At 58.2% G+C, this 25,528-nt stretch overlaps 2 protein-coding genes across 5 annotated transcripts in view; both read left to right on the plus strand.

The window, feature by feature from the left end:
• The first annotated feature begins 3,067 nt into the window (after positions 1-3,067).
• ISG15 (ISG15 ubiquitin like modifier) lies at positions 3,068-4,064 on the plus strand. Its single transcript, XM_066371972.1, has 2 exons — positions 3,068-3,168; positions 3,545-4,064. Exons 1-2 carry the CDS (start codon positions 3,166-3,168, stop codon positions 4,016-4,018), a joined length of 477 nt encoding a protein of 158 aa, XP_066228069.1. The 5' UTR covers positions 3,068-3,165; the 3' UTR covers positions 4,019-4,064.
• Positions 4,065-5,668: 1,604 nt separating this feature from the next.
• AGRN (agrin) overlaps positions 5,669-25,528 on the plus strand; it is a 34,668-nt gene continuing 14,808 nt past the window's right edge. For 2 of the 4 annotated variants that reach the window (XM_066374752.1, XM_066374754.1), the window contains exons 1-2: positions 22,008-22,155; positions 22,741-22,788. In XM_066374752.1, the coding sequence (XP_066230849.1) occupies positions 22,008-22,155; positions 22,741-22,788 (196 nt within the window). Of the gene's footprint in view, positions 6,539-8,737; positions 9,000-22,007; positions 22,156-22,740; positions 22,789-25,528 lie in introns of those variants that run through there. The other 2 variants (XM_066374750.1, XM_066374751.1) reach the window with 2 other exon arrangements.

Consider the following 25,528-nt stretch of genomic DNA (forward strand, 5'->3'; position numbering starts at 1 on the left):
ACACAGAACTGGATACATGTCAGCTACAGTTGTTACTGCCCCAGGAGGCAGGCAGGAGAGGAAAGAACAGAGGGAGAGACTGAGGCAGGGATGTGCTGCGAGTCTCTCCCCTTCTAGAGAGGGAAGGAGAAGATCTTCATACCCAGGGTCTTCTTGGGCCCATGTCTTGGTCTTCCCAGCAGCCCTCACCCCAGCAAGGAGCTCTCTCTAGGCTAAAGCCAGGTGAGTTTGCCCAGGGTTTTCATCTGCAACCGCCAGTATCTTTCCCACAGTGCTGCACCCCCCACTGCCTATATGGTCGTGTCTGTCTGGGCCCTTATCGTTATCCCTCCGACTGGACCCTCCCTGTCTTTCTCATACGGACTGGATCTCAGGAGGGGCCCAAGGGACTCCCTTGCTCTGAGTAGGAGCATTCTGGGCTGCACTGGGAAAATGGTTCTGAAAATTGGTGTGTCAACCTGCATTTTCCAAGGATAGAGACAACAATATCTCCCCTCCCACTGGTCCAATGGAGTGTCCTTGATGAGATTGTGATGACATTGACCAGCAAAGACAGGAAAAGTAGCAAGATGTGCTTTGAAGGCTGGATATTAAAAATGTCACACATGTCCACTTTGTCCTTTTGGGACTCCCACTCTCAGAACCTGGATGGTAGGTACACTGTGAGAAAACTCAAACTGGCCCCCAAGGAGAGGCCACAGCTGCTGCAGCTGTATCTGAGTGGAGGTCTCAGCTGTCAGACACATGAGTGAGACACCCCCAGATGATCCCAATGTATAGCTGCCAAGCCACCCACTTCATACCTTCACTGCTGCCCCTGTGTGCTCAGTTCCAACTTTAATTCATAGAATAGGACAGTTTTTACTGTGACATTTTGGGCCTCTTTGTTACACAGCAGTAGTAACTGGATAGCTGGGTGAACCAAGCTCTGGACCCAGAGAGAGGGGTCTCTCCCTCCCACTATCCATTCTCCTTGTCCTTTACTCCTTTCTGTCTCCAGCATTTACAGATGCTCGGTGGCTTTGAGACATGGCTTTCCATCTGATGAGGTGCTTTTTTTAGGAGCCATCAACGGCCACTTGTCTTTGGGGGATGAGTCTGAGAGCAGTAGCTGAACCCTCCTCCCCACCTCTTCCTTAACCCTGGAAAGGGGGCAGGTCCTGCAGGTGCCTCCCACTGGCTTTTTCTGTTCTGTGTCCTTCTTGGGTCTGTCAGTGCCTGTTGCTGCCCTGCTGGGTCTGGAGGGGGGTATGGAAGTCATTTAATGGCAAGGGACATTAGGAAGCTGGAAGTACCAGTACAGCTGGCCTTGGGTCTCCTTGCTGCAAACTCAGGGGTCTTGGTCTCATGTGGGTCTGAACTCAGAGAAGACAGGCTTTGAGTCAACCTTCCCCTAACACCCAGATGACTGCACAGGATTCTGAGGTACCACCGACAGCCCCAGCACAGGGCCACATGGGTCAGTATTCAGCTGCGTCCAGCTGGCAGTGGAGCCTGCAAGGTTCTCCCCCAGCTCTTCCGTCACTTGCCCACACCAGGTCCTGTGGGGCTGAACTAATCCAGGGCCCCCATGCTCAGCTCCTGCTGCACCCCAGCTGCGGCTCCCTTCCTCCCCAGACTAGAACAGCCCTGTCTTGTCTCAGGTCTTCCTTCCATGTCTCACCCTCCTTACAGGCTACCCCCGATGCAGGGAAACGTATCCTCCTCATTTGTAGACCACCCCTGCCTTCCCTGAGGGCTACCCATTCAGGGTGTTTTGGTGGGAACCAGACACCATGCTGTCTGAGGGGCCCACTGGGTCTGCGGGTCACTCACAGGCCGCTTTCTCAGCCGGCCATGGGGCCCCTGGAGCTCTTCCAGAGCAGCCCCAGTCCGGTCACCAGGATGACCATCCAGTTGTGACCAAAAGCTTTTAGTTAGATGGATGTGGTCCAGGATGGTGGACTTGGTAGCAGAGATGGCCAGTTGGAAAGGTGGGGGAAGGATTAAGATTTGAATGGGAGCAGAGATAAGCTGAGTCTTGTTCTGGTGAGAGAATCTGGGCTGAGACCCATGTCTCTGTGAGGTGGGGTCCCTGAACAGCCATCATGAAGAAGAGGTCCAGGTGGACAGGGCAGGCCTGGGTGTGGTCCAACCCTGCTGAGGATTGCCCAGGACCTCAAAGGTAGCATTGCTTCTTTCATTTTTATTTATTTTTTTAATTTAGTGAGAGGAGGGGAGGCAGAGACAGATTCCCACATGAGCCCCTACTGGGATCTACCCAGCAAGCCCACTAGGGGATGGTGCTCTGCCCATCTGGGGCATTATTGCTCCATTGCTCAGCAGCTGAGCTCTTCTAAACACCTGCGGTGGAGGCCATCGAGCCATCCTCAGCACCCAGGGCTAACTCACTCCAACTGAGCCATGGCTGCAGGAGGGGAAGAGAGAGAAGTGAGAGAGGGACGGGTGGAGAATCAGATGGTCGCTTCTCCAGTGTGCCCTGATCAGCAATCGAACCCGAGACATCCACACGCCGGGAAGATGCTCTACAGCCGAGCCCACTGGCCTGGACCTAGCACTGCTTCTTGAACAGGCAAGAAGCTTTAAGTGATTCTCCAAACTTAGAGTCAGACAGAGGGAAGAAGAAGCCAACAAGCCCATGTGGTTTGTGGGCAGCGTCACAGAGGCATGTACGTGGGGGCACATCACATAGCTACAGACTGCTATGTGTCAAATGTACCTTACTGCGTTATTTCTCAATTGACCGTGACTAGATCTTCCAAGTTTTCTAATTTTACAAGTCGGTAAATGAAAAGTGAAACTTTCCAATCATTACTTCACATTACTATGACTTTTGTGTATCCTGTAAAGGACCTGGTCATTTAGGGAGTTTCTGAATGCACATTCCTAGGGAGGGGAAATGCTGTCCTGTGTCCCTGAGTCTAGCCTTATTGACATTCTGTTTTGTTTCTCCCACTGGCTTGGAGCCTAGCCTTTGGGAAATGAAAACTGAAACTGAAGCTGAATTCTGAGGCTGGTAAGGCTGGCTCCCAGACACGCCCCCTGACGTGTGCAGCTCAGACTCTGAAAAGGGCTGAGCCACCAGGGTGCCCAAGAAGCTGGAGCTGAGAGGCAGCAAGCTCGTCGTCACAGCCTGTGGAGGACCTGGCATCAGAACCCACAGCCATGGTGAGGCGGGTTGACAAGTGGGACAGGTGGTCTAGGCTCATTTTTATCTCCCTCTCCTGCCTTTTAGAAGGAACTGGACTCCTAACACCAGGGTCTAGGTATTAGAATGCAGGTTCTACGCAGTGGCTGATTCTGAGATCCCTTGGGAAACACTTAGCTGGTGAAGGGAGGCCAAGTGATGGGAGTGGGTGGTTGGCCATTTCTTTAGAAATGCCACCTTGTGAGTCTCCTGCACTTGGGTCCCTCTCCTGATGGAGAGGACCCAGAAGAAGAAGCAGCATCTGGAACTCTAGGAGCTTGCTCTGTGGCCAATGCCATGTATGTAGTAGCCCTAGGACTGGTGCTGGGGTGTCTGAGCTCTGTGTGATGCCCACAGGGTGGAGAACTGAAGGTGAAGATGCTGGCGGGTGAAGAGTTCCAAGTGCCTCTGAGGGACTCCATGCTGGTATCAGACCTGAAGCAGCTGATCGCCCAGAAGATCAACGTGCCTGCCTTCCAGCAGCGCCTGGTCAACCTTGCAGATGGCATGTTGCTGCAGGAAGGGGTTTCTCTCCAAAACCAGGGCCTGCACGCCGGCAGCACAGTTCTGCTGCTGGTGCAGAGCTGCGACGACCCCCTGAGCATCCTAGTGAGGAACGACAAGGGTCGCACCAGGGCCTACCAGGTCCAGCTCATACAGAAGGTAGAGAAACTCAAGATGCAGGTTTCCCAGCAGGAGGGCATACAGGCTGACCTGTTCTGGCTGAGTTTCGAGGGGAGGCCCATGGAGGACCAGCAGTATCTGGGAGAGTACAACCTCGTGCCCCAGTGCACCGTGCAGATGAATTTGCGCCTTCGGGGGGGAGGGTGAGACAGGGCTGGGAGTCCCTGACTGAGGCCCCATAATAAAAGTTGATGCAAAGCTAACTGGCTGCCTCTGCTTCTGCCCTTCCCCCTTCCCCAGCACCCTTGCCTCCTTCAGCCTCCCCTAGCACCCCTGCTGAAAAACTTGGGGGAGGATTGAAGGAGGAAGTAGGGCAAGGGACCCAGGTCCCTAGGTAGTAGCAGGCTGGGGTTGCCAAGTTAGTGGGATCAAAATCGTGACACAACACCCCCGCGCAGAAATTGAAGATGTGTCCCCACGCCCCTGGGAAATTAATTTCTAGAGAAAGAAAAAGAGGCATTGCTGGAGCCCATCTCTGCCTCTAGGTTGAGCATAATCAGCCCCTGCACAGTTGGCCTTCACCCAACATCTGGATCAGCAGACAGCACAGGGGAAGGAAGGCCAGGTCAGGTCCCAAAGGCTACAAGATGATGTCTCCCTGAAAGTGGTGAGGGAGGGAGTCCTAGGATCTTCCTGAGTGGGTTGGGGTTGGGGGCTGAGGGACTCTCTGATCTTCAGGACCCACCAGCCTGCTTTGGTCTGGGGAGGGGTCAGAACAAGGCCTGAACACACACATCATCACTACCGGTGAGCTGCTGAGTGGTGACTGTCCAAAACAAACACATTTGCCTTCAGGGTTTCACTTAATGGAGAGACCATGGCCATGAGGGGAGGGGCACTGGAATGAGGGGTTCCTGCTGTCTGTGTGGAAGAACTTGTGGGGAGCACCTAGCTTGGCACAAGCTACTGTGCTTCCACACCAGATGCTTCCGCCTGTCCCCGCTTCCCAAATGAGCCCACGCGAGCCAGGCTGAGTCAGCCTTGGACACAGGCGAGATGGGGGTGGACAGAACAGACATCTCTCTGGGCCAAAAGTGCATGATTCTGGGGACACTCAGACCGCAGCTTGCAGACTCTTCATGGGGATTTATTTGGATAGAAACCCAGAAGCCTCCTTTCTGGTCTGTGGGAGTCTGTATTTGGGCTGAGGGTGGGTGTCCTGGGTCTGCCTTGCCTGTGACAGATACGTGGTTCCAGCCTCATTTCCTGGACCTCACTCTCACCCCTTTATCTTACTGCAACTCAGCAAGTGTAAGCATACACCCTTGATGCCACCCTCCTTTCCGGAACCCCCTCACCAGTCTGGGAGAAGTAGGGTCCTCCAGAGAGGCCTCTATATAGCTCCACATTAATAGCTTCTGGCTCCGAGCTCTGTGACTGGTTTAGGGTGCACCTCAGACCCAGCTCTGAAGGACCAGAAGGAGTCCCCTCCCTTTCCCCTCTATCTTCAGCTAGGCCAGTCTCTTAATTTGTTTGCGCTGAATTGCTGTTTATCCATATATATACCTGTACTTAGCCAGGCTGTCCAGGCGCGCTTCTGGGTGCTGGAAGGGGGCGTGGCTGAGCGTCCGCCACCCCCTGGCTGACCCAAGATTGCCGCAGTTAGACGGCAGGGGGAGCCCTCCACCCTGCAGTGAGGCCCGAGCTGCCCGGGGAACCGGAGGTGGGCGGGCCTGCGCTCTGTTCTGACCAATCGCCGCAGCCCCTTGTCCGCATTGGTTCTAGCTAGCTGGGGGCGCGGCCTGCAGGAGCTGCCTCTTTTTAGGGACCCGCTGGGCATCCCGGTCCCGCGGAGCTTCCGTCCCCAGTTCGAGCTAGAGGCTGGGGTCCCCAATCACGTTCCTCCCGCAGAGGGAGGAGTGCAGTTCTGTAGCGCTCGAGAGGCGGCGGAGTCCCGGGATCAGGCAGCCCCTTCCCGCGGCCGGGGAGCGCTCGCCGCTTCGACCCCGGTGTAGCCTGCAGCCCCTTGGAAGTCCCGTCACGTCGCCTCCAGATTATGCATTAACCCGATTTCAGCCGCATTTCCTGGGGGCGGAGACGTCTATGCCGGCGGGGGAGGGGCGTCCGTGGGGGCCTCCGCAGCAAAGAGAGCACCCAGGCCGCCCCGCCCCCTAGGCCGGGCCGCCCTCCGCCCTGGCCAGTGCCACCACCCATCTCGACCCGACCCGTCCGGCCCCCTCCCTCCAGCCTGGCCTCCGCCCGGCGCCGCTGTCCCGGCGCTTTGTTCGCGGGGCCGGCGCGGGTCGCCGGGAGCCGGGCGGGCCGAGGGCGGTACCGGCGGGGGGGGCGGTGTCGGAAAGGGGGCGGTGCTGCCCCAGGTGCCGCCCCCGCCCCGCCTCCGCGCCGCCAGCTCTCCCACTGCCTCCAGGGAGCTGCGTCCCGTCCTGTCCAGTCCGGTCCCTGGCGCGGCCCGGCCCACGCGCTTGCTCCGGCCGCCTTCTGCAGTCTTCGGCCCGCGCCATGGCCAGTCTGCGGCTGTCCAGCCCGGTCCCGCTGCAGCCACTACTGCTGGTCCTTGTGGTGGCCGCGCGAGCCCTGCCCGGCGCAGACGGGACGTGCCCGGAGCGCGCGCTGGAGCGGCGGGAGGAGGAGGCGAACGTGGTGCTCACGGGCACAGTGGAGGAGATCCTCAACGTGGACCCAGTGCAGCACACGTACTCGTGCAAGGTGGGCCCCCGCCGGGACCCTCAGAGCCTTGAGGCCCCCTGCGAACCCTCCTGGAATCCTTGCTGGGGGCCCCTTCCCCCGCAATCCTGGCCCCTAACCTGTAGGCCCTCCCTTCGCGATGCCCGCCGCCCCGCAGAGACCCCCGCCCCAGACCGTGGGAACGAGCCCCAGACACTCCGCAGCTCCTGCTCCCGCTCCCTTGGCGACCGCCGAGCCCCCGGGTGGGGCGCCGGGTCCCGGAAAACTCGCGAGCGCCGGAGGGAAAGTTCCTGCGGTGCCGCTGCAGTCCCACCTGGCGGTCCCCAGGCCTGGGGGACCCGATCACATCTGCTTCTCCGCCCCAAGCCCAATCCCTATTAGAAACAACTGCGCTGCCCCCCAGGGAGAGTGTATGGCTACCACACACCCTGCCCACCAGCCAAAAAGGAAAAAGGGACGAGGGGAGGTGACGCTTTCTGCCTGGAATGGAGGTGGGGGTTTCGCCTGTGGCCAGTGCTGTCGCCCCCTCCCAGAGGCCTTTTTCCGGGCGAGAGGGGTGGTCAGGAGAGGAGGGTTCACATCTAATTTCCCAACCCCAGGGATCCTGATGGGGGGGTGCTGCAGTGCCTGGTTGTGGGGGCAGGAGCAGAAGTGGGCGGGACCGTTGCTGAGCCTCAAGAGTGCGTGTAAGGGAGGGGGCGGGCAGGGGCAGGTACCCCATCCGCTCCTGGGAGAACTGCATTTTCCTCTGCCTGGGGAAGGGGTGGGGGCGCTTGCCGGTTTTCCTTCAGTGTGACCCGGCAGCCCCCTGGGATAGGTAAGACGGGTTTTAATCCACAATCCGTTCCTAGGGTGAGCTCAGGGCATCCAGGCCTGTCCCCCTCATCTACCCCTAAAACTATCTCCCCGGCCAGAAATCAGATCATTCCTCTTCCTTGGAGATGGGGAGGGGCGGCAGCTTCTTTCATATAGGCCTGTGAGGGCTACAGCTGGGATCCCCCGCTGGGCCCCCTCCCCTTCACCTCGGGGCACTTTGCCAGGTCCCTGCAGGATTTTCCCGACTTCCTCCCTGCTGCTCTTGGGTGTGGCTGGGGTGGGGGGAGGCGATGTAAGCTGCCCAGCCCTCCCCCTGCTGGTTACCGTCCTTCTGGAGCCTACTGTGTGTCTGGAGGTCGGAGGGAGAGGGCTGCTGGACAAGGATCCACCCAGGCCACTGGAGGATGGAGGGGTTCCTTGCAGATGCTGCGGACCCCAGGCTCCCAGCAAGGGGGAGGTAGGCAGGTGGACTGGCCACCATTGTCTTTCATTCCCCCATTCCAGAAGCCCCGGCCCCCCAGAGCTCCTGAAGAAAGGGGCCTCTTCTCAGGGAGTGCTGGGCCCAAGTCCCCTGGGTGCATATCCTGTGGACCTGTTTCTTTGATGGCAACGTTGTTCAGCTGCAGCTCCTGAGACCCTCCCCGCTCCCCAGGCTCTGGGCATCCCAGGGCATAGTTTGTTAGAGCAGGTGCCCTCAGGGCCCCAAGAGCAGCTTGTGGAGGGTGGGGCCGCCTTGTGCTGCCCAAACTTGATTTTGTGGTTCATAGGCTCCCTTGACTGCACTCACTGTAGGAGCCTGGCAGGAGGAGTGGTCTTTTACCTCCTGGGGGGGGGGGTGTTTTAGCCCACCCACAGGGCTGCAAGGAACCCAGTTGGCTCAGAGCCCTAAGCTCAGAGCCTGTCGCCCTGAAATTCTACAGTCCATGTTAGTTGCTCCTGGCTCTACTCAGGATGGCCTGGAGTAGTGGGAGGGCGGATGGGGAGAGTTGGGCATGGAAGGCAAGCAACCCAGGCCCGGTGGGTCCCCTTCCTATGTGCAACTTGAGCTGACATAGACATTATTGGAATCAGGGTGGTTGAGGTCAGTTAGACCTTGGGGTGGGGAGCTGTTTCCTGGGAGAGGGAGTATATTCACAGACCTTGTAGCTTCCTGTACAATGCGCGTGTGGGCAGTGGCATCCATCCTGTGTGTGCTTCCCTGCATCCTCCTGGGGGGCTGACCCAAGGTCTCCTTATATCTCTTCCCAGGTCTGCCCTGAACATCTGGCCTGAGCAGCAGAGGTGGAAAGGGAGGAAAAGGTCCAGGCATCCAGGATGGTGTTTGCCTCTGGACTCTGTGGTCCCCTCTTCCCAGTGGAAAGAGGATCACTGATACCTATCACTCCTGCCCCCCATCCACTCCAGGTTCGGGTCTGGCGGTACTTGAAGGGCAAAGATGTGGTGATTCAGGAGAGCCTGCTGGACGGCAGCAACAAGGTGGTGATTGGTGGCTTCGGAGACCCCCTCATTTGTGACAACCAGGTGTCCACAGGGGACACGAGGATCTTCTTTGTGAACCCTGCGCCCCCATACCTGTGGCCAGCGCACAAGAACGAGCTGATGCTCAACTCCAGCCTCATGCGTATCACCCTGCGGAACCTGGAGGAGGTGGAGCACTGTGTGGAAGGTGTGTAAAGGCAGAGGGAGTGTGTTGTAGCTGGAGCACTCTGTGTCTCATGGTCTGACCTCCTTCCTAGCTCCCTGGCTGTGCCTGCCATCTCAAGGTCAACTCCAGTCTCTGCCATTTGCAGTGCTCTCTCCCCCCAAGCCCCCACAATGCCACCATCGTTTGTCTTAGAGCCAAGCAAGTCCCCAGCCCTGCACAGGGCCTCCTCCTCTTATCCTCCCCTCCCCCACCCTGGCACTGCATCTCCTGGAGGGTCCTTTTCTAGGGGAAAGGCTGGGACCAGGTGAATGAACACCAGCTGTTCATGTTCCTACAGAGGCCCAAACATCTGTCTAGACGCGGCCCAGATGTTGAGCAAACCCCAGTGGGTGGGAAGTATGGGTTGGGGGCTGCCCCCTTGTGTATTCCAAGGCCTGTTATTTCTGTGGGTTTGAGGGTGTGTGGTACTCCATTATCAAAGTGAAGAACTTGTTCTTGTCTGCTGTCCCCAGGATAGTCCCAGCTGGGGTTTGAGATCCTTGGCTAGGGAACGTGTCAGGGAGAATTTAAGAGTTGCCGCTGTCCCCACATCCTGTCCATCCCCTCATGGCTGCCTTGGAATATATGCCCAGGGAGGGGGGGGACTATGAGAGAATGCTTCCTCCCCAGGGGAGTAGGAGGGGTCTGTGACTTCCTGTCCTGGGAAGGGTGACCCTGTTCCTCTGATTTGCTCTGTTGGTCTGTAGTGAAGTCCCACCTTCTATCTAGCTTAGTGCTGTGATGCTGCTTGGTTTTTGTGGGGTCCTGGGTGGTGGACTCATCTGGCCTGGGGAGGACTGTGTGGGGTGGAGGGCAGGCTGGAGTGGGGTGGGAGTCCCATCGCATCTTGTCCTGACTGGTCAGCTGCTTCTGGGGCTGCCTCAGGGTCCCTGGCCACAGCATTACACAAGGAAGCCAGGCAATAGTGTGTGTCCCTCGTCCCATCCCAACACTGGCTCAGCCGAGGGGTCTCAGCCTGGCCTTTCCACCAGAAAAGGACTTGAGGCCCTGGCCCTGGAGCTTATGGTCTAGGGAAAGATGGGAGGGAGACATGGAGAGAGCAGCTGTGTGATGGTGATGCTGTTTCAGAGATGAGTGGGGGCTAAAGAAAGGCTGGAGAAGAAGGGTCAGGACAGAAAGTCCTCGTCCCTGGAGGAGATTGAGAGGGCAAGCTATTAAGTGCGCTATGGGTAGGTCCCACCTGAGGGTCCGTGACTCGGTAACTGAGGCCTTCTATTGGGTCAGAAGCATGTGGCAAGAGGGCCACCATGGGCAGAACAAGATTGCCACGCCAGCCCCATCTCTGAACACACCAGGCTGGGCAGAGGGACAGCTGTACAAGAGAGTACACAGGGAGAGCCCCCCGGCCAAGACTGACCGACAGTGCTGACTGCTCCGGCAGCCAACCCTTGGGCCTGCCTAGGACCCAAGCTCTAGCTCGGGGTGGATGCTGGGACCCAGAGGCCAGTGTGCAGCAATGGGGTGAGCGTCCAGGAGGGGCTGAGGCCACCAGACCCTCCTGAGGTAGGTCCAGGGAGGAGGGTCTTGGGGGGGGGGAGTTTGTGAAGATGAAGAGAAAGGAAAAGGCTTGGGAGGGGCCAGGGAGGGGAGGAGCCCAGAATGACAAGCTTGATCTAGGGCCCCACTGGAAGGTGCTGGAGTTTTGAACTAGGCCACATGGATCTCTGCTTTGGAAGCAGACCAGGGTGCTGAGGTGGGTGAGCTGGGCGCTTGGACAGGGTTGATACATCACAGGGGCATAACAGAGCCTGGGGTAAGATGTGGGTGACCCCCTGAGTGCCCCAAAGCCTGAGGGACAAGTTCCCCGGGAGCTGGGGTCAGGCTTGGGAAGGGACAACTTTGTGCCTGTGTTCCTCAGGCTGGGTGGGTGGAAGGAGGGGCCATGGGTCACTTCCTGTTCTGTAGGAGATTGAGGACCTCAGATCCCACCCAGGACTTCACCCCAGGCTCTCCAGGAACTCAGGCCTCACCATAGTGAGGGGAACAGGGCTTGATATAAGCTGACCCTTTCCTGTCTGACTCTGACCTCATTGTGCTCCCAGGGGCTCTTCAGGGCCCAGGTTGAAGTCTGTGAAGGTCACCCCAAGACCACCAGGTCGCATCTTGTCTCTAGCATACCTCACTCCCTGCAAGACCCAGAGCAGCCAAGGTGGGGGATGCATCCTCCCTGGCCTACCTGCTGGGGTGCTGTCCTTGGCCCACTGCTTCCTCATCCTTGCTTAGGCACTAAAGGGGCACCTGCTGCTGTCAGCACACCAGGTCCCTGCGAGGACCTGCCTTCCTCAGTTTCTTAGGACCTAGAGGGTCTTCCTGGCTCTGTTAGTTGGGCCCCTTCCCCAGCCTCCAGCCCCTAGAAGGGCACCTCCTCCAGTCCTGACCTGGGAAGCCACATTCCTGGCATAACTGAGACAGGTATGTGTCCCTCCCTCTGCGCCACCTTTGGGTGAGGGAGGCCTGCTGCTCTGGGACGGCCTCTTCCGGAAGGAGACACCCACTTCCCCCTACTTTGTTAGGGATGTGGCCCAGCCTCTTCCAGTGACAGCCACTCATGCACCGTGAGCCTGCCCAGGCTGGCAGCCGAGTGGACATCTCCTCCAGCTCTTGGCCACCTTGTCCTGGTCTAGGCACTGCTCACTTACTCCTACCACACTGCCTACTCCTACCGCATGAGGGCTAGTCCTGGGCCTCCCCTGCAGCCCCCCGGAGGACACAGGCTGGCTGAAGGCAGGCAGGGCAGCTTGGGGCCCTCCCCTCCCCAGTAGGAGGCAGGAGCAGAGAAAGGAAGTGTTGTTTGCCCCCGCCGGGTCTGGCACAGGAACAGGGTCGAAGTTAGTCTGGCGCTGGCCCAGCCTGGCCCTGCCCAGCCCTGAAGCCAGGGTCCTGGCAGCCACACTCGCTGGCCCAGTCTGGCCAGCCTGATGTTGAGTATACCTTCCCTCCCCCAGGCCGGGCCAGCTGTCCAGGGTCTTCAGGAGCCAGTGCTATGTCTCAGGCTGCAGAAGTGTGAGCCCTACAGGCCTGGGAGCTGGCTCTCCATCGTGCGGGGGCAGGTAGATGGCCAGGGGAGGTTTCTGGGCTGCCTCCCTTGGGGCTGAGGCTCAGGCTGGCTCCCTCTGCTGTCTGGCACTTAGCCTCTGCACCCCTCACAATTCCTTGGCCTGTCCCACCCCCTCCACATTCCTCCTTGCTGACGTGGAAGGTGGCTTCTTCCTGTCCACGGTTCCCTCTACTGCCCCTCTCCTGCCCCCTCGGTCCTGTAGGTTCTCACCCTGCCCCCTCCAGACCCCACCCAGCGCCCTTTCTGGCCCCTCCCCCAGGCCGGGCCTGGAGGTGGCAGGTCCAGGCTGGAGGCTGCCTGCCCGCCTAGCTCCTTCCCTCCAGCGACTGGGGAAGGCTGGCGGAGGAGTGTGCCCAGGTGAGATGTACTCGCCCACCTGGGGTCCCTCATAGGAAGTCAGAGATGGGTGCTTCCAGGGCGCAGGACTGGACTTGTGTGGGCTTAGACTCCACCTGGGTCCTTGTGCTGGCAGGTGGCATGCATGTGTTCACGGGGACAGCAGGGCCTTGCGATCTCATTGCTTCCCTTTGGGCTGAGCTGGTGGAACAGCTCTGGGCTTTTTCCATACCCCCACCTCACCCCTCGCACCCCACCCAGGGAAGAGCCCAGCCTCCCTTCTTCCTGCAGACTGGAAATGGGAAAAAATTTGTTTTGAAACTGCCCTCCTCTCTCCCTCCCTCTGTCACATGGGTGCTGGACAGATCAATTCTGGTGGGGCCTGCCTGTGCCCTTTTAGTCTCTGGGTGCTGGGACCCAGGCTGCCCAGGTAAGGAAGTGGCAAGTCTACTAGCTCGCCTAGGTCTGGGGATACATGCCCTGACAGTTCTCAAAGGCCTGGGGGCAGGAAGTGCAGGGACTGCCCCAGGGAAGGTGCTGAGGGCAGCCAGCCCAGACCCAGGGCCATGAGTCTAGCCAGAGTCATCTACCATCCCCTACGGCTGTCAGGCCGGCCCAGCCTCCTCCAGCCTGTCTGCTTTGTTTCCTTCCTGGAGGGATAGTCCCCCTATCCCCTCAGGGGGGTGGCAAACAGCTGCAGAAACAGGTTCCACCCTCCCCAGTCTTTTGCTTTCACCTGTGGAGCCCAGGCCTGCTGCGCCCTCCAAGTTCAACCTTGCCCAGAGGCCTGGGGGAGGGGGGTGGATTTTCCTTCTGCCCTGCCCTCCTGGCCCTAGCACTCCCTCACCATTGGGATAGAGGAAGGCTCCCCACACAAGCCACTGGGGCTGTAGGCACAATCACCACAGTGCTGTAGTGGCACTTGACATTAGAAGTGCCCACCTCTTACTCAGAGAAATGAGACGGCACCCCAGTGACAATTACCCAGTGACGCAGCTCAGCTGAGGGGAGAACCATGCCCCCCTGTGATCTGCACTGGACCTCATGTTAGAGCCCAGGCTGTGGCTGGGATCTAGGAAGAGGTGATCTAGGTCTGCAATAGGGCAGGAAGCTCCCCTCCAAGGGGCCTCCCCCCTCCAGCAGATCCTGAGAACTTCCTCTGAGGAAGGCCCCCTGCCAGGGGCTCCTGACAGCTGGACCTGGGAAGGGGAAGAGGCCCCTCCTAGCCACTCCCCCACTGCCCCCCCATGGAGAGAGGCAAGGAGAGGGAGAGCTCTCTGTCCAGCTATGTGGCTTGCACATGTGTGTGTGCACGTGTCTGTTTGTTTGTCTGCATATATATCCCCAGCCTCAGATGCAGTGATCTGTGCTCATGAGAATTCTGGTTGGAGCCCCAGCGGGTGGCCTGTGGTCCCTGCCATGGTGGTTTCCTTGGTTTCCCTGGTTACTGTTGAGGGTCAGGGGTCCTTGCAGATGCTCTGACAACAGGCTGGTAAGGGGTGACCTTTGCTTGTGTGCTAGCCCTTGGGCACAGGGCTCTAGTTTCTGTCCTCTGTGGGTCCCAGCCTCTGCTTGCTGTAAGTTGTCCCGTCTCCTGCATGCTGCCCCAGCGTTCACTGTGCCCTCAACCCTGTCCCTTGCCTGACAAAGGGCCGGGCACCTCCTCCTGTACCTCTCAATGCTGGAGACGAAGGGCTGTCGTGAAGACATGAGAGAGTCGCTGGGGGCCATTTGGGTTCAGCGTCCCCTCATGTGCCTGCCAGACCCTGAGTTTGACACAGGCCCCTAGGGATTGTGTCGCCTGAGCCTTCCCTGCTCCTCCCCTCAGTAGCCCCTTCCAGTCACCCCACTTTGGGCCCTGGGAGAAGCAGGCAGCCTGGCGTGGCTGTGTAACACCTGTCCCTCTGTCCACAGATGCGAGGCCTCGGTGCACACGGGGGCCTGACTGTGGCCCTACCTGACCACCAGTGGGGAGGAGATGTGGGCCTACTTCTTTTCCTGCACGGGAGGGGAGAGGCTCAGCATGTTAGTTCATTTATTCATTTATTGCTTCCTTCCTCATCCACATGTCCATCCACCACCCTCAGCAGATCCTCAAAGGGCCACTGATGTGCCTCCCAAGGAGGCCAGGTGTGTGGGCAGGCACGAAGGTGCAGGGCGAGAAGCTTTCTGGGCAGAAAGATAGTGGGATGAGGTGAGCAGTAGGTGATCACGGTAGCTTGGATGAAGGGTATAGGGCGGGAGAAAGCTATTGAGGGCCTGGTGTAGGGGAAATGGCTAGAAACCCACAGTCCACTGCCATAACCCCTAGATAGGAACCGAGCCAATCACCCCTCTGAGCCACAGCCTTCCACCTGCCAACTGGCACCTGTCACCTTCACTGCTGGTCTCATGAGCACTTCCCATCTGTACCCTGGAGGCCTTCAGAATCTCCCTGTCCTGCACCTGTCTTTTCTTTTCTTTCTTTTTCTTTTCTTTTTTTAGATTTTTATATATTGATTTTAGAGAGAGGAGAGAGAGAGAGAAAAAGGCAGGGAGTGGGGGAGGGGTGGGAAGCATCAACTCATAGTTGCATCTCATATGTGCCCTGACCCAGCAAGACCAGGGCTTTGAACTTCCAGGTCAACACGCTATGCACTGTGCCACCACAGGTCAGGCCATCTGTCTTATCATCTCTCCAGCTCTGTCTTCTCTGGGTTTCTGTCTTCCTGCTCCTTTGTTCCCTGTATCTGTCTGCCATGCCTCTTTTTTTTTTTTTTTCTGAAGTGAGAAGCAAGGAGGCAGAGAGACAGGCTCCCGCATGTGCCCAACCAGGATCCACCCAGAATGCCCACTAGGGGTCCATGCTCTGCCCATCTGGGCCGTTGCTCCATTGCAGTTGGAGCCATTCTAGTGCCTGAGGCAGAGGCCATGGAGCCATGGGCCATGGAGCTGTCCTCAGCGCCCAGGCCAACTTAGCTCCAGTGGAGCCTTGGCTGCGGGAGGGGAAGAGAGAAACAGAGAAAGGAGAGGGGGAAGGGTGGAGAAGCAAATGGACACTTCTGTGTGCTCTGGCCGGGAATCGAACCTGGGACTTCCACACGCCAGGCCAATGCTCTACCCCTGAGCCAACCAGTCAGGGCTTGCCATGCCTCTTCATCCTGACACCCACCCAGTGCGATGAAGCACTCCCATGGCCTTCCACTCACACCTTGGTCCTGGGTTGTGTATCCCCCTTTGCCTCTTGTGGTGCCCAGCTCAACACAGCTGGGTCCTTAGCAGGACCACAGGGCCTCCTGACTCACCACTGACTCACTGACCACACCTGGGCACCTCCCTGGCTCCCCTAGCTTTCTCTTTCCTTCCTGGAGACATGTAGGACCTGGTGGGCTCCTGGCTGTCCTGGAGACAGGAACAGAGGCGTAGATCAGCTTACCTCACCCCTTCCTTTTCTCCTTCTGCCTACTCTCCCCCACCTTTGTTCCACAGGTGCCCCCTAGTGGTTGTGCTCTGTGTCCTGGCAAGTGTCCAGACTCCCTTCCCCTGTGCTCCCCAGGCCTGAGGGCCTGCCTACTGACTCCTTGCTGTCACCCTGGGTCTTCACCACACTGGTTCCTCCTGGCCTCCTGCAGCCTCCTGAGCTTGTTCTCACCTGGGCCTTTGTTGTTGTCTGTCCAAGGGCTCTTCCTCTAGATGTGTGCAAACCCCTATCCCTATCATTTCTGGTCTCTGCAGATTTCACCCCTCTGACCCTCGGTGCCACAGTGTAACCTCCAGAGCGCAGAAAGCTGATCGGACTCCAGACACACCTCCCGCAGGGGAGGAGCTCAAACAATCTGGGTTGGGAGGGATCCTGTGCACAGATGAGGAATAAACTGTGCTGAGTAATGAGGAAGGGAGGGGTGATGAGGCCACTGGGTCAGCATCTGCCTTCCTAGCATCCAGCCCTATGAGCCAGCCCTGCTGAGCCCCTTCTCCAAACTCATTTAATCCCAAGACCCTGCAGTGCAAGCTAAGGCAGAAGTGCGGGTCCTACCTGGTGCCCAGGTAGGTGGGTACTTCCTGGCCTCACCTGTGGCTGTGATCTGGGGCCTGGGCTGGAGGCCACCTCCTTACCAGAAGCTGGCCTGGGTCCAGCAGGGACGTCCTGCTATGAGACGCCAATTGTCTGCTAAATCTGGGGGAGGGGACTGCCACAGCCTGAGACCGGACACCAGGATGGGGCGGGGTTAGGGAGGGGCTGTTCTGCTCTGGCTTGTTCCCCTCCCCCACTAAGGCAGCCAGACACCTGTGACTGGTGTTCTATTAGCAGTGCGCATGTGCATGTGCGGAGTGCGGGTAGAGCGGCTCTGCCCCGCCCCCACCCTACCCTTTCGGAAGTTGCTGGGCCCCAGTCTATCCGGATTGAGCCAAGGGTCATCTGCATGAGAAAGGGGCCAGCAGATTGCTAGTAGGCTGGACTCTTCCTCTCCAGACCCTATCCCCCACCTTCCCTTTCTGGGCCAAAGTAGTACCTGATTGTACCCAATCAGAGCTTCCGTGTGTGTACGTGCATGTACTGTACATGTGTTGTGTGGATGAGGAACAAGCTTTATGTTGCATGGAGGTGAATATGTGTGTGAGGTACCTAGTGTGTATGCACGCAGGTGACACTGTTGCCTGTGCAAGCTTGAGTGCGTGCATGTGTATGTGCGTGCCTGTGTGACACCTGGGACACTGAGTGTGTACACGTGTGTAGTTTCACGTTGCTGTGTGTGGGCCCAGTGATCTGGGGGCTAATTCTTGGCTCAGAGTGTCTTCTGTTCCTTCTTGGGGCATAAGCCTGCCTGGGCTGGTCAGGGCTAAATGATTTTGAGTCTAAAGATCCCAAAATAGCTCTGGTAGCCTGAGTTCCCTTCCCCCAGCTGGGTCTGGGGCCTCAATGGCCCTTTGTCTCTAAAGGACGCCAGCCCCTGTGGGGGGCTCAGACTGGGACTGGGGCTGGGAGGGACCAGGCTGCCTGCCTGTTCCCTTTTCCCCAGGCCAGGCACATAGGCCCTAAGCTCCACCCCAGTGTTGGCTGGTTGGCCAGCCCATCGAGGGCAGATCTTAGGGTCTCTGCCTGGGGGACGCCTCCCCTGCCAGCCCCAACCTGGGCTCTCACGGATCCCTAGGCCTACCCCTCTCACGCTGTGGTTCCTTCCCCTGCCTCCCAGCAAAGTCCCCCATGATGTCCCCAGTTGCAGTGGCAGCAGCAGACGGGCCCCTGTGCACATTTGCCTGGTGGGCTCTGGGCATCACCTGCAGTTTGAGATGTGGACCCAGTCCTGAGGAGGGGTGGGTTGCAGTGAGAAGCAAATGGGAAAGTGTGTGACTGCCTGGGCTGTGGGCCAAGCTGTGCCCTGAGATTAAAAGTCAGACTCTGTCCTGGGTAGTCCAAGTCCAGGGTGGTGCTCAGGGAGCCACAGGCACTATCAATGTGGTGTGGGCTGTGCCAGGTCACGTGAGGTGAGCAGGCATGGGAGGTCCCTCTGAGATGAGTGAGGCAGCCACTGGCCAGGGTCTCCAGGTGGCTTGATGGGTTGTTGCTCTGGGTCCATCATGGCATGGGGTGGTGGAACCACTTTGGTCATTGGCTTTTCCTGCAAGGTTTTTTTTTTTTTTTTTAAAGATTTTATTTATTCATTATAGAGAGAGGAGAAAGAGAGAGAGAGAGAAGGGGGGAGGAGCAGGAAGCATCAACTAACATATGTGCCTTGACCAGGCAAGCCCAGGGTTTTGAACCAGCAACCTCAGCGTTTCCAGGTTGACGCTTTATCCACTGCGCCACCACAGGTCAGGCTCCTGCAAGGTTTTATTAGAACCTCAGGTTCTGGGCTCCAAAAGGTTTGAAGACCTCTGCTGTGGGTGCTGGAGGACCCTGACGGGAGAGCTGGCCCCGTGGGGGATGTGGGACTAGTGTGCCTGCTGAGGGATGGAGGGTTGTCAGGCGAGCTGGACCTGGCAGACAGGGTGCTGGCTGCCAGGTGGCTGCCTGGCTGAGGAAGTTTGGCTGTGTATGTGGAAGAGCCCACCTGACCAGGACGGAGTGACCAGGGTAGGACTCCAGGGCCTGTTTGTAGGCAGCTGGATACCTGGTAGGGTAGAATGACCTTGGGGAGGTGGTCCAGCTGGAGGCTGTTGGTACCCTGTGGTGCTGCCATTGCAGAGGGCAGAGAGTGGGACGGGGGTGGCTCCTAAAGGGTCTGCTCCAGGGCCAGGGCAGAGGAGCCCCCAGATTTTGGGAGAGGAACTCCAGGGAGCTGGGTTACTCTCTTATGTTGCATGGAGGTGAATATGTGTGTGAAGTGCCCGGTGTGCATGCACGCAGGTGACACTATTGCCTGTGCAAGCTTGAGTCAGTGCTCTTTCTCAAGATGGACTGCGATGAGGTCTAAGAGAGACCAGGTGGCACTGGTGGCCGTGGCAACAGCAATTTGGCTGATAAGATACCTGTGGACAGAAAATGCAGATACCCCTCCCAAGGGCTGAGTGCAGTGTCTGTGAGCATGTGAGTGTGACTCTGAGTGTGATAGGATGGCTGTGACTGAGTTGGGGGGATGGGCAGGGGTGCAGTTAATGTTTTTTCAGCTAGGGTGGGGAGTTGGTCAGTGGCCATTGGAGGGAACTGGTCTGGAAGGGTACTGGGATGGCGCGGGGGTACAACCTGACCCCAAGAAGAAGGAACTTCTGCTTGAGACTATGGTTTGTCAATGTAAGAAACGTCCAAACCTGTAAGAATTTTTATGAGTTTATTTGAGCCAAACTGAAAATAATTACCAGGAAGCAAAATCAACAGACTAAGAAAGTGCTCTGGAAAGTAGTAGTTTTACAGCTTACTTTATACATTAGAATTAAGGGAGGAGACGTAGAGGAGGGTACATGGAATCTACTGTGGTAGATTAAGGGAGTGAGAGAAAGCAAAGTGGGGGAGATCTCTGGTACTGGATAAAGGGGGACATGGAAAGACACATACTTTTACATTGGTGGGATCAGGACGGTTAACGTTTACAGCACGGAGAAGGTGCACAGGGGACAAGATAACAGTGCGGGGTCTGTGTCTCATGCTCTGGTGCATGGGTGTGCCCTGAGGGGTCTGGAAAGATCACTCTGACATTTCAAAGGTATGTTATCTTAGATGCAGAGAGACCATAGACAGCCTCACTTATGGCAAAGATTGATTGTTTTTGAAGTGAGAGGAGGGGAGATAGACTCCCATATGCGATTCAGGAGGCCAGAATCCACCTGGCAACCCCCATCTGGAGCCAATGTGAAAATCAGTCAAGCTACCTACCTATCCTTAGTACCCAGGGCCAGTACTCAAACCAATTGAGCCACTGGCTGCGTGAGGGGAAGAGAGAGAGAAGGGGTAGAGGGAAGGGAAGAGAAGCAGGTGATCACTTCTCATGTGTGCCCTGACCAGGGATTGAACTGGGGACATCAGCATACCAGGCTGATGCTCTAGCCCCTGAGCCAACTGGCCAGAACCAAAGACTGACCTTTGTCAAAGAAGCTACAGGCCTAGGATGTGGCATCTGCCATGACCTGCATTTAGTAAGGAATTTGTATGTTCTGACTGTGCTGTGTGCTTCCTTTCTGGATCCGAGTTTGGCAGGACTACCATGCAGGCCTTCCTTGAGCTTGTCAGATTTAATATGTGGCCCGTTTTTTCATCCACAGCTTCTTCTCCCTCCCCATAAAGGGCTGGTGGACTCTAGGAGGGGCAGGTGGTAGAGATCATTGCAGGGGTGAAGGGCCTATGACCAGGTCCACAATGGAAGGGGCCAACGTCAGTGGGTGTAGCACTGGGTGCATAGAGGCCCCTCCTAAAGGACTGTGGGAAGTGGAGGGGTGGGGTACAAGGTGTTGGTCATGGAGATGGTCACCTATGGGGTCCTTGGGCGGGGGGAGAATGGGAAGTGTGAGTGGTGTGGATGGAGGGGACAGGGCATGTGACCCATGCCCTACCACCACCACCAAGCAGGCAGGGTCTGGGGAAGGGTGTCCTCAGGGGGCAGATGTGGAGACTTCTGACTATGCCTGGCCTCACTGTGATGTCATGGCCCCAAAGTTACTGAGGAGGCCTCTGGGGGGCACTCCAGGCTCATGGAACCAGGAGTCCTGAGAATAATTGCATGACGCTTATTTACATGTACCTCGTTTGCATGTTCATCTCACCGCCCAGAAGAGAGTTGGGAGGTGCCCGGGTGGTCTGAGGTGTTGCTGGCCATTCCTAGGGAGAGCTGTGCCCATCATGCCTCCTACACCCTCTGTGTTGGACTCAGCCCTCTTTCCATTTATGTGTTGTCCCTGGGGACCCCCCCCCCCCCCACACACACACACAGCCAGGGTGGGGCCAGCTGGAGCAGAGACGCACGCGCAGGCACACACAGTGACAGGCACATAGCAGCCTAGAATGAGGTCTCTTGCAGGCTGGAACCCTCCTGCGGGGACTCGGACCTCTCGCCCAGCCCAGCCCAGCCAGCCCAGCCCTTCGGGGTGGGAAAAGGAGGGGACCCACCCCTGACCCAGCCGCAGCCCTAGCCCGAGCTCCAGACCCCTCCCAATCCTTGACCCCGCCCCACTCTCACGCCTTCATGCACCCCTACTCCCCAGCACCTGCCTCCTCTTCCTTCACCTGCCCCTGCCCCTGCTTTTACTTCCCAGCCCCTGCTCCCACCCCTGTCCCCTTTCCTGCCCCAACACACCCCACCCACCTCCTCCCTAGCCTCCACCTCCCGCCCGCTCCCCAGCCCCTGTCCCACAGCCCCTACCCGCCTGCCCCCGCATCGCCTTTTGTGCCGCTGCCCTCCGTCCCTTTCCGCTAGATCTCTCTTTGCACCGCGAGCCGCGATCCCCGCGGACGCCGGGGTCCCTAGAGGCATCTTCCTTTGTCTGCTCTCAGCCCTCCCTCAGCGGCGCCCCTCGCCCTTCACTCACCGCCTCAGCCCCGGAGAGGGCTAGGGGAGCTGGCGCTGTTTGCCTGGAGGCGGGAGCCAAGGCGCGGCCCGGCCCTCGGCGCCCGCTCTTTATTCTCTGCCTGCTGACGCGCGCTCCTCCAGCTCGCTGCCATCGCCGCCCCCGCCTGCCTCTGCCAGGCACTGGAGCAGCCGGGACCCTCAGCGTCCTGCGTCCCCACCCAGGGGCGGCCGGCCATCAGTCCCCTCCGACCAGGCCTCTCCAGGGTATCCCGCCGGCAGAATCGATCCAGGCTGTGGGGCTCCCAGGGGCTCTGAGAGGACAGCTCGTCAGCACCCTGCGGAGAGCTGCTGGCGACTTCGGCCAGCCGGAGAGGTTGTGGACAGCATGGGTGGCTGCTGACCAGCATCCTCCGCCTCCCTCTGAGCCCAGATTTAGGATTTCTACTCCGGAGAATTCTGCACACCTCCCATCATGAGCCTGGAGGGTGTGGAGGGGGCCTGGTGCCCTCCGGGTATGACTGGAGCTGAACTTTGAGAATATAGCTATTGTCAACTGTCCCAGGGTTTCCAGAATGGGGGGAGTAGCCCCGAAGAGGCCCAAGGGCACCCCGTGAGGACTCCCACACCTTAAGAGTGGAGACTGAGGAGCCCCAGGCCATGCCTCCCTTGCCGCTGGAGCGGGACCCCCGGCAGCAGCGTGGGGTCTCCCTGCTGGTGCGATATTTTATGATCCCCTGCAACGTTTGCCTGATCCTGCTGGCCACCGCTACGCTTGGCTTCGCGGTGCTGCTCTTCCTCAACAACTGTACGTGGCTGCGGGCGTGGCCACCCTGGGCCAGGTCCAAATGGCCCTGCCTCTGCTGGCTGAGCTACCCTGCCTCATCTGCCAAAGATTGGGGGACAGGCAGGGTCACAGAGAGGCCACCAGCTGCGATGCAGATCAAATGTGCTACCTGCCTCTTCTGGAGACAGGATGGGCCATTCTGTAGATCCCTGGGCTCCTGGAAGCCTGTGCTTGGGCTTACGGAGTGGGAGTTTACTGTCATCTTGAGCTTCAGAAACAACTTTTCCTTGGGAGCTGGGGAGCAAGGGGGCAGCTGGCTACACTGAGAGTGGGGCTTTGGCCAGGTCTACGCTGGGCTCAGCTGCAACTGAGACCCCACTTGGCTGGTGTCAGGCCATGATCATACAGCTGAGGACCAGAGACAAGCAAGGGCCTCTGCCTTTGTCCTCCCCCAGGCCTCAGCCAGTCCTCAGGGATTGGGGGGGTGGGTCAGGGGAGGGATATAGGCAGGCAGAAGTGACCCCATCTAGGCTGGGCAAAGGGACAGGCTATGGAATGGAAGGGCCTGCTCAGAGGGGCCTAACTTGGAGATTTGTTTTTTTCCAGACAAACCTGGGACCCACTTCACACCAGTGCCCCCGACACCTCCGGATGGTGAGTGGAGGCATCAGTTGGTAACAGGCTGAGCTTGAGAGTCTGTGCCTGGAGGGGCAGTGGCACTTTTGAGGGGCTGGAGTTATTCTTGGGATGTGTCTAGAGCAGGAAGGAGGCTGGGTAGGGGAGCCTGGGTTCCTTTCCAGGGAGTCCACAGTGATAAGCTGTGGGGGATCATAGGTCTGGAGTTCCTGGGCCTAGCAGCATCTTGGTGCCAGCCATTGCACACAAGCATCACTCTAACTTCTCTGGGAGTAAGCCCTGGAGACCACAGGTGTGAGATGGTTTAGACATGTGCAAAGCACGGAGGAATGGGCTGGGCTGGGGGCCTTGGCAGGACCAATGACAGCTGTCTGAGGAAGAATTAGAGGGCCTGTCCCTGGGCCTGCAGGTGTGAGAGGAGGAGAGAGGAAGCTGTTAGTGCAGCAGGGGTGGCCTGATGTTCATTCTGGGGAGGCGGGGGGCTCCCAGTGTTTGGACCTTCTACTGGGCTGGTCCTGCACAGATTCATGGAAGTCACATATAAGGGCCTGTCTATATGCGGGATAGGCCATGAAATGAGGCAGGTCTATGCTTGGCTGGGGGCAGGGGCCCAGGAGTATCTCCCAGAGGCTGTGGACAGGAACCTAGGGCCTCCTAGATTTAAAGATTAGGCTCGGTGGGAGGAGACCCTTCCCTCCCCCAACTTTCTTGCTTCCTCTCCTGAAGTCTGAAGGGTTGGTGTGTCTCCTGCTCTTTAGACCCCCTGGCCCTTCCCACGGCTGCACACAGGGGCCCCCCACCCACACTCTGATCTCATTGCACACTCAGGGACAGCCACACATCATGACCATCGTCATCCCTCCCGGGTACACACACCACACACTGATGGTCACAGGCAGGGCTCAGAGTGTCCTCTCCATTCTCAGTCCACCTGAGACCTGGAGGGGAGTTTAAGATCCCTGCTCCAGTGGGTGGCTATAAAACGCCCCTGCTGTCTCCAGCATAGCACATTGTGGGGCATGGGGATGGAGCCTGCAGGGAGCAAGACTGTGAAGGAAGTGGAGTGGCCACAGAGAGGGTCCTGGGCTGGGGCAGGCATCCGGGGCCCTGAGGGAATCTATCAGGAGCACATGGCCCACAGATGCCTGGGTGCTCCCCCTGCACTTATGGGAGGCAGTTGCTAGGATGATAAGAGCTAATACTAGTGTGCACGAGCGGTGCCTGACACACCCGGTGTGACTGTTACAGCGAGCTGTTTGCATATGTGTGCACAGGTATGTTTGTGATTGCATCTGTCTGCACTTGTGCACCTTTTACGTCCATTGAAAAAACTCGTCTTGAGACTTTATGATCCTCTAGTCCTGTGAGGTATAGGCACACAAATGGGCAGTTGTGAAGTGGGCATCTGGGGGTGTACAGGAGTGGCCCTCACCCCACTAATGGCCTGAGCGTGGCCTGGGTAGGAGATATTTCAGCCTGGACAAGGGACAAGTCCATTATGCTCCAAATCTCAGCTTTGCCTGAATCGAATTACCGAATGCTTCGGCTGCCCTGGGAGCCAGGAGATCCACCTCCAGTTCACATATAGGAGACCACCCCTCAGGAGCTGTCTCTCTGGTGGGAGGTGGAAAGACCAGGACCCGAGAGTCAGTGCTGGGGCCTCAGCTTGATGGCCCCCCAGAGACACCCTGGCCCCTCCTCTGCCCTCAGCCACCTCCAGTCCAGTAGCTAGTCCCAAGGCACCTGTCTCTGAGGTCTCTGGTCTCTGCCCCTAGCCCCTGTCTTCCCATTCATTCTTGGTGTGTGCCCAGTGCCCCAGCTTTGCTCATCACCTTCCACCCCAGGTCTCTGTCTTGAGGTACAGAGCAGATCCCTGGGCTATGGAGGAAGGTGCAGGTCTTGATGGATGAGGAGCATGCTGGTCACCCAGAAGTAGGTGGCCAAAGGGATGAGGCAGAGGTCTGGCTGGACCAAGGTGACTAGAAGGAGAGAGAGGCCTGAGCCCAAGGGCACTGACACAGCAGCTGGCCAAGGGGCCTAAGGTACAGTGAGGTGACCAGGTCCTTGGCCGTGGGTGCTTTGATCAGCAGGTTCAGTTGAGACCAAAGAGAACAGCCAACTGGCTATTAGCAAGTGCCAGTGGCTTTGACCTGGGGATCCAAGGGGCCTTGGATGAGAGAGAGAAGTGCTACAGGGGGACCGGGGAAGATGGGAAGTGTGAAGAGGGGTCATGGGTGGACATGGTTAGTTTGGCTTGAGCAGGACACAGGGGAGGCTGAGGTAACAACACCTCTTGTTACCGCAGTCATTGTGGTAGCTGGTGTTCCACACAGAGCTGTGCTCTGGGTACCCTGTGAGCCTTTGCATGTACTGGCCCAGTTAACCTCACAATAACCCCAGGAGGCAGATCCCATTGGCCCCTTTGACAGAAGGAGATGCTGAGGCATGGTGAGTGAATGCAGAGTTGGAGAGAGTCTGGGATCTGACGTTGGGGGTGGGGAGGGAGGATAGGTGAGTGGTAAGGACTTCAGGATAGGGTGTCCTCTAGGGTGTCCACATTGGCCCCAGGCTCTGTCTGGTTTAGTTTGCTTGTGTGGGGTGGGGGTGGGGACACCCATCAGACACACAGGAGCCTGGGGTGGGCCGTTGCCATGGCAAGAGCTAGTTCCAGCTCCCTGTGCTCCCACCCTCCATGGAATTGAGGGTGCTTCCTCCCACCCTACCTTTTGAGTTTGCTGGGAGGTGATGGGGGAGCCTC

The sequence above is a fragment of the Saccopteryx leptura genome, chromosome 3, assembly GCF_036850995.1.
Source record: "Saccopteryx leptura isolate mSacLep1 chromosome 3, mSacLep1_pri_phased_curated, whole genome shotgun sequence".
NCBI lineage: Eukaryota > Metazoa > Chordata > Mammalia > Chiroptera > Emballonuridae > Saccopteryx > Saccopteryx leptura.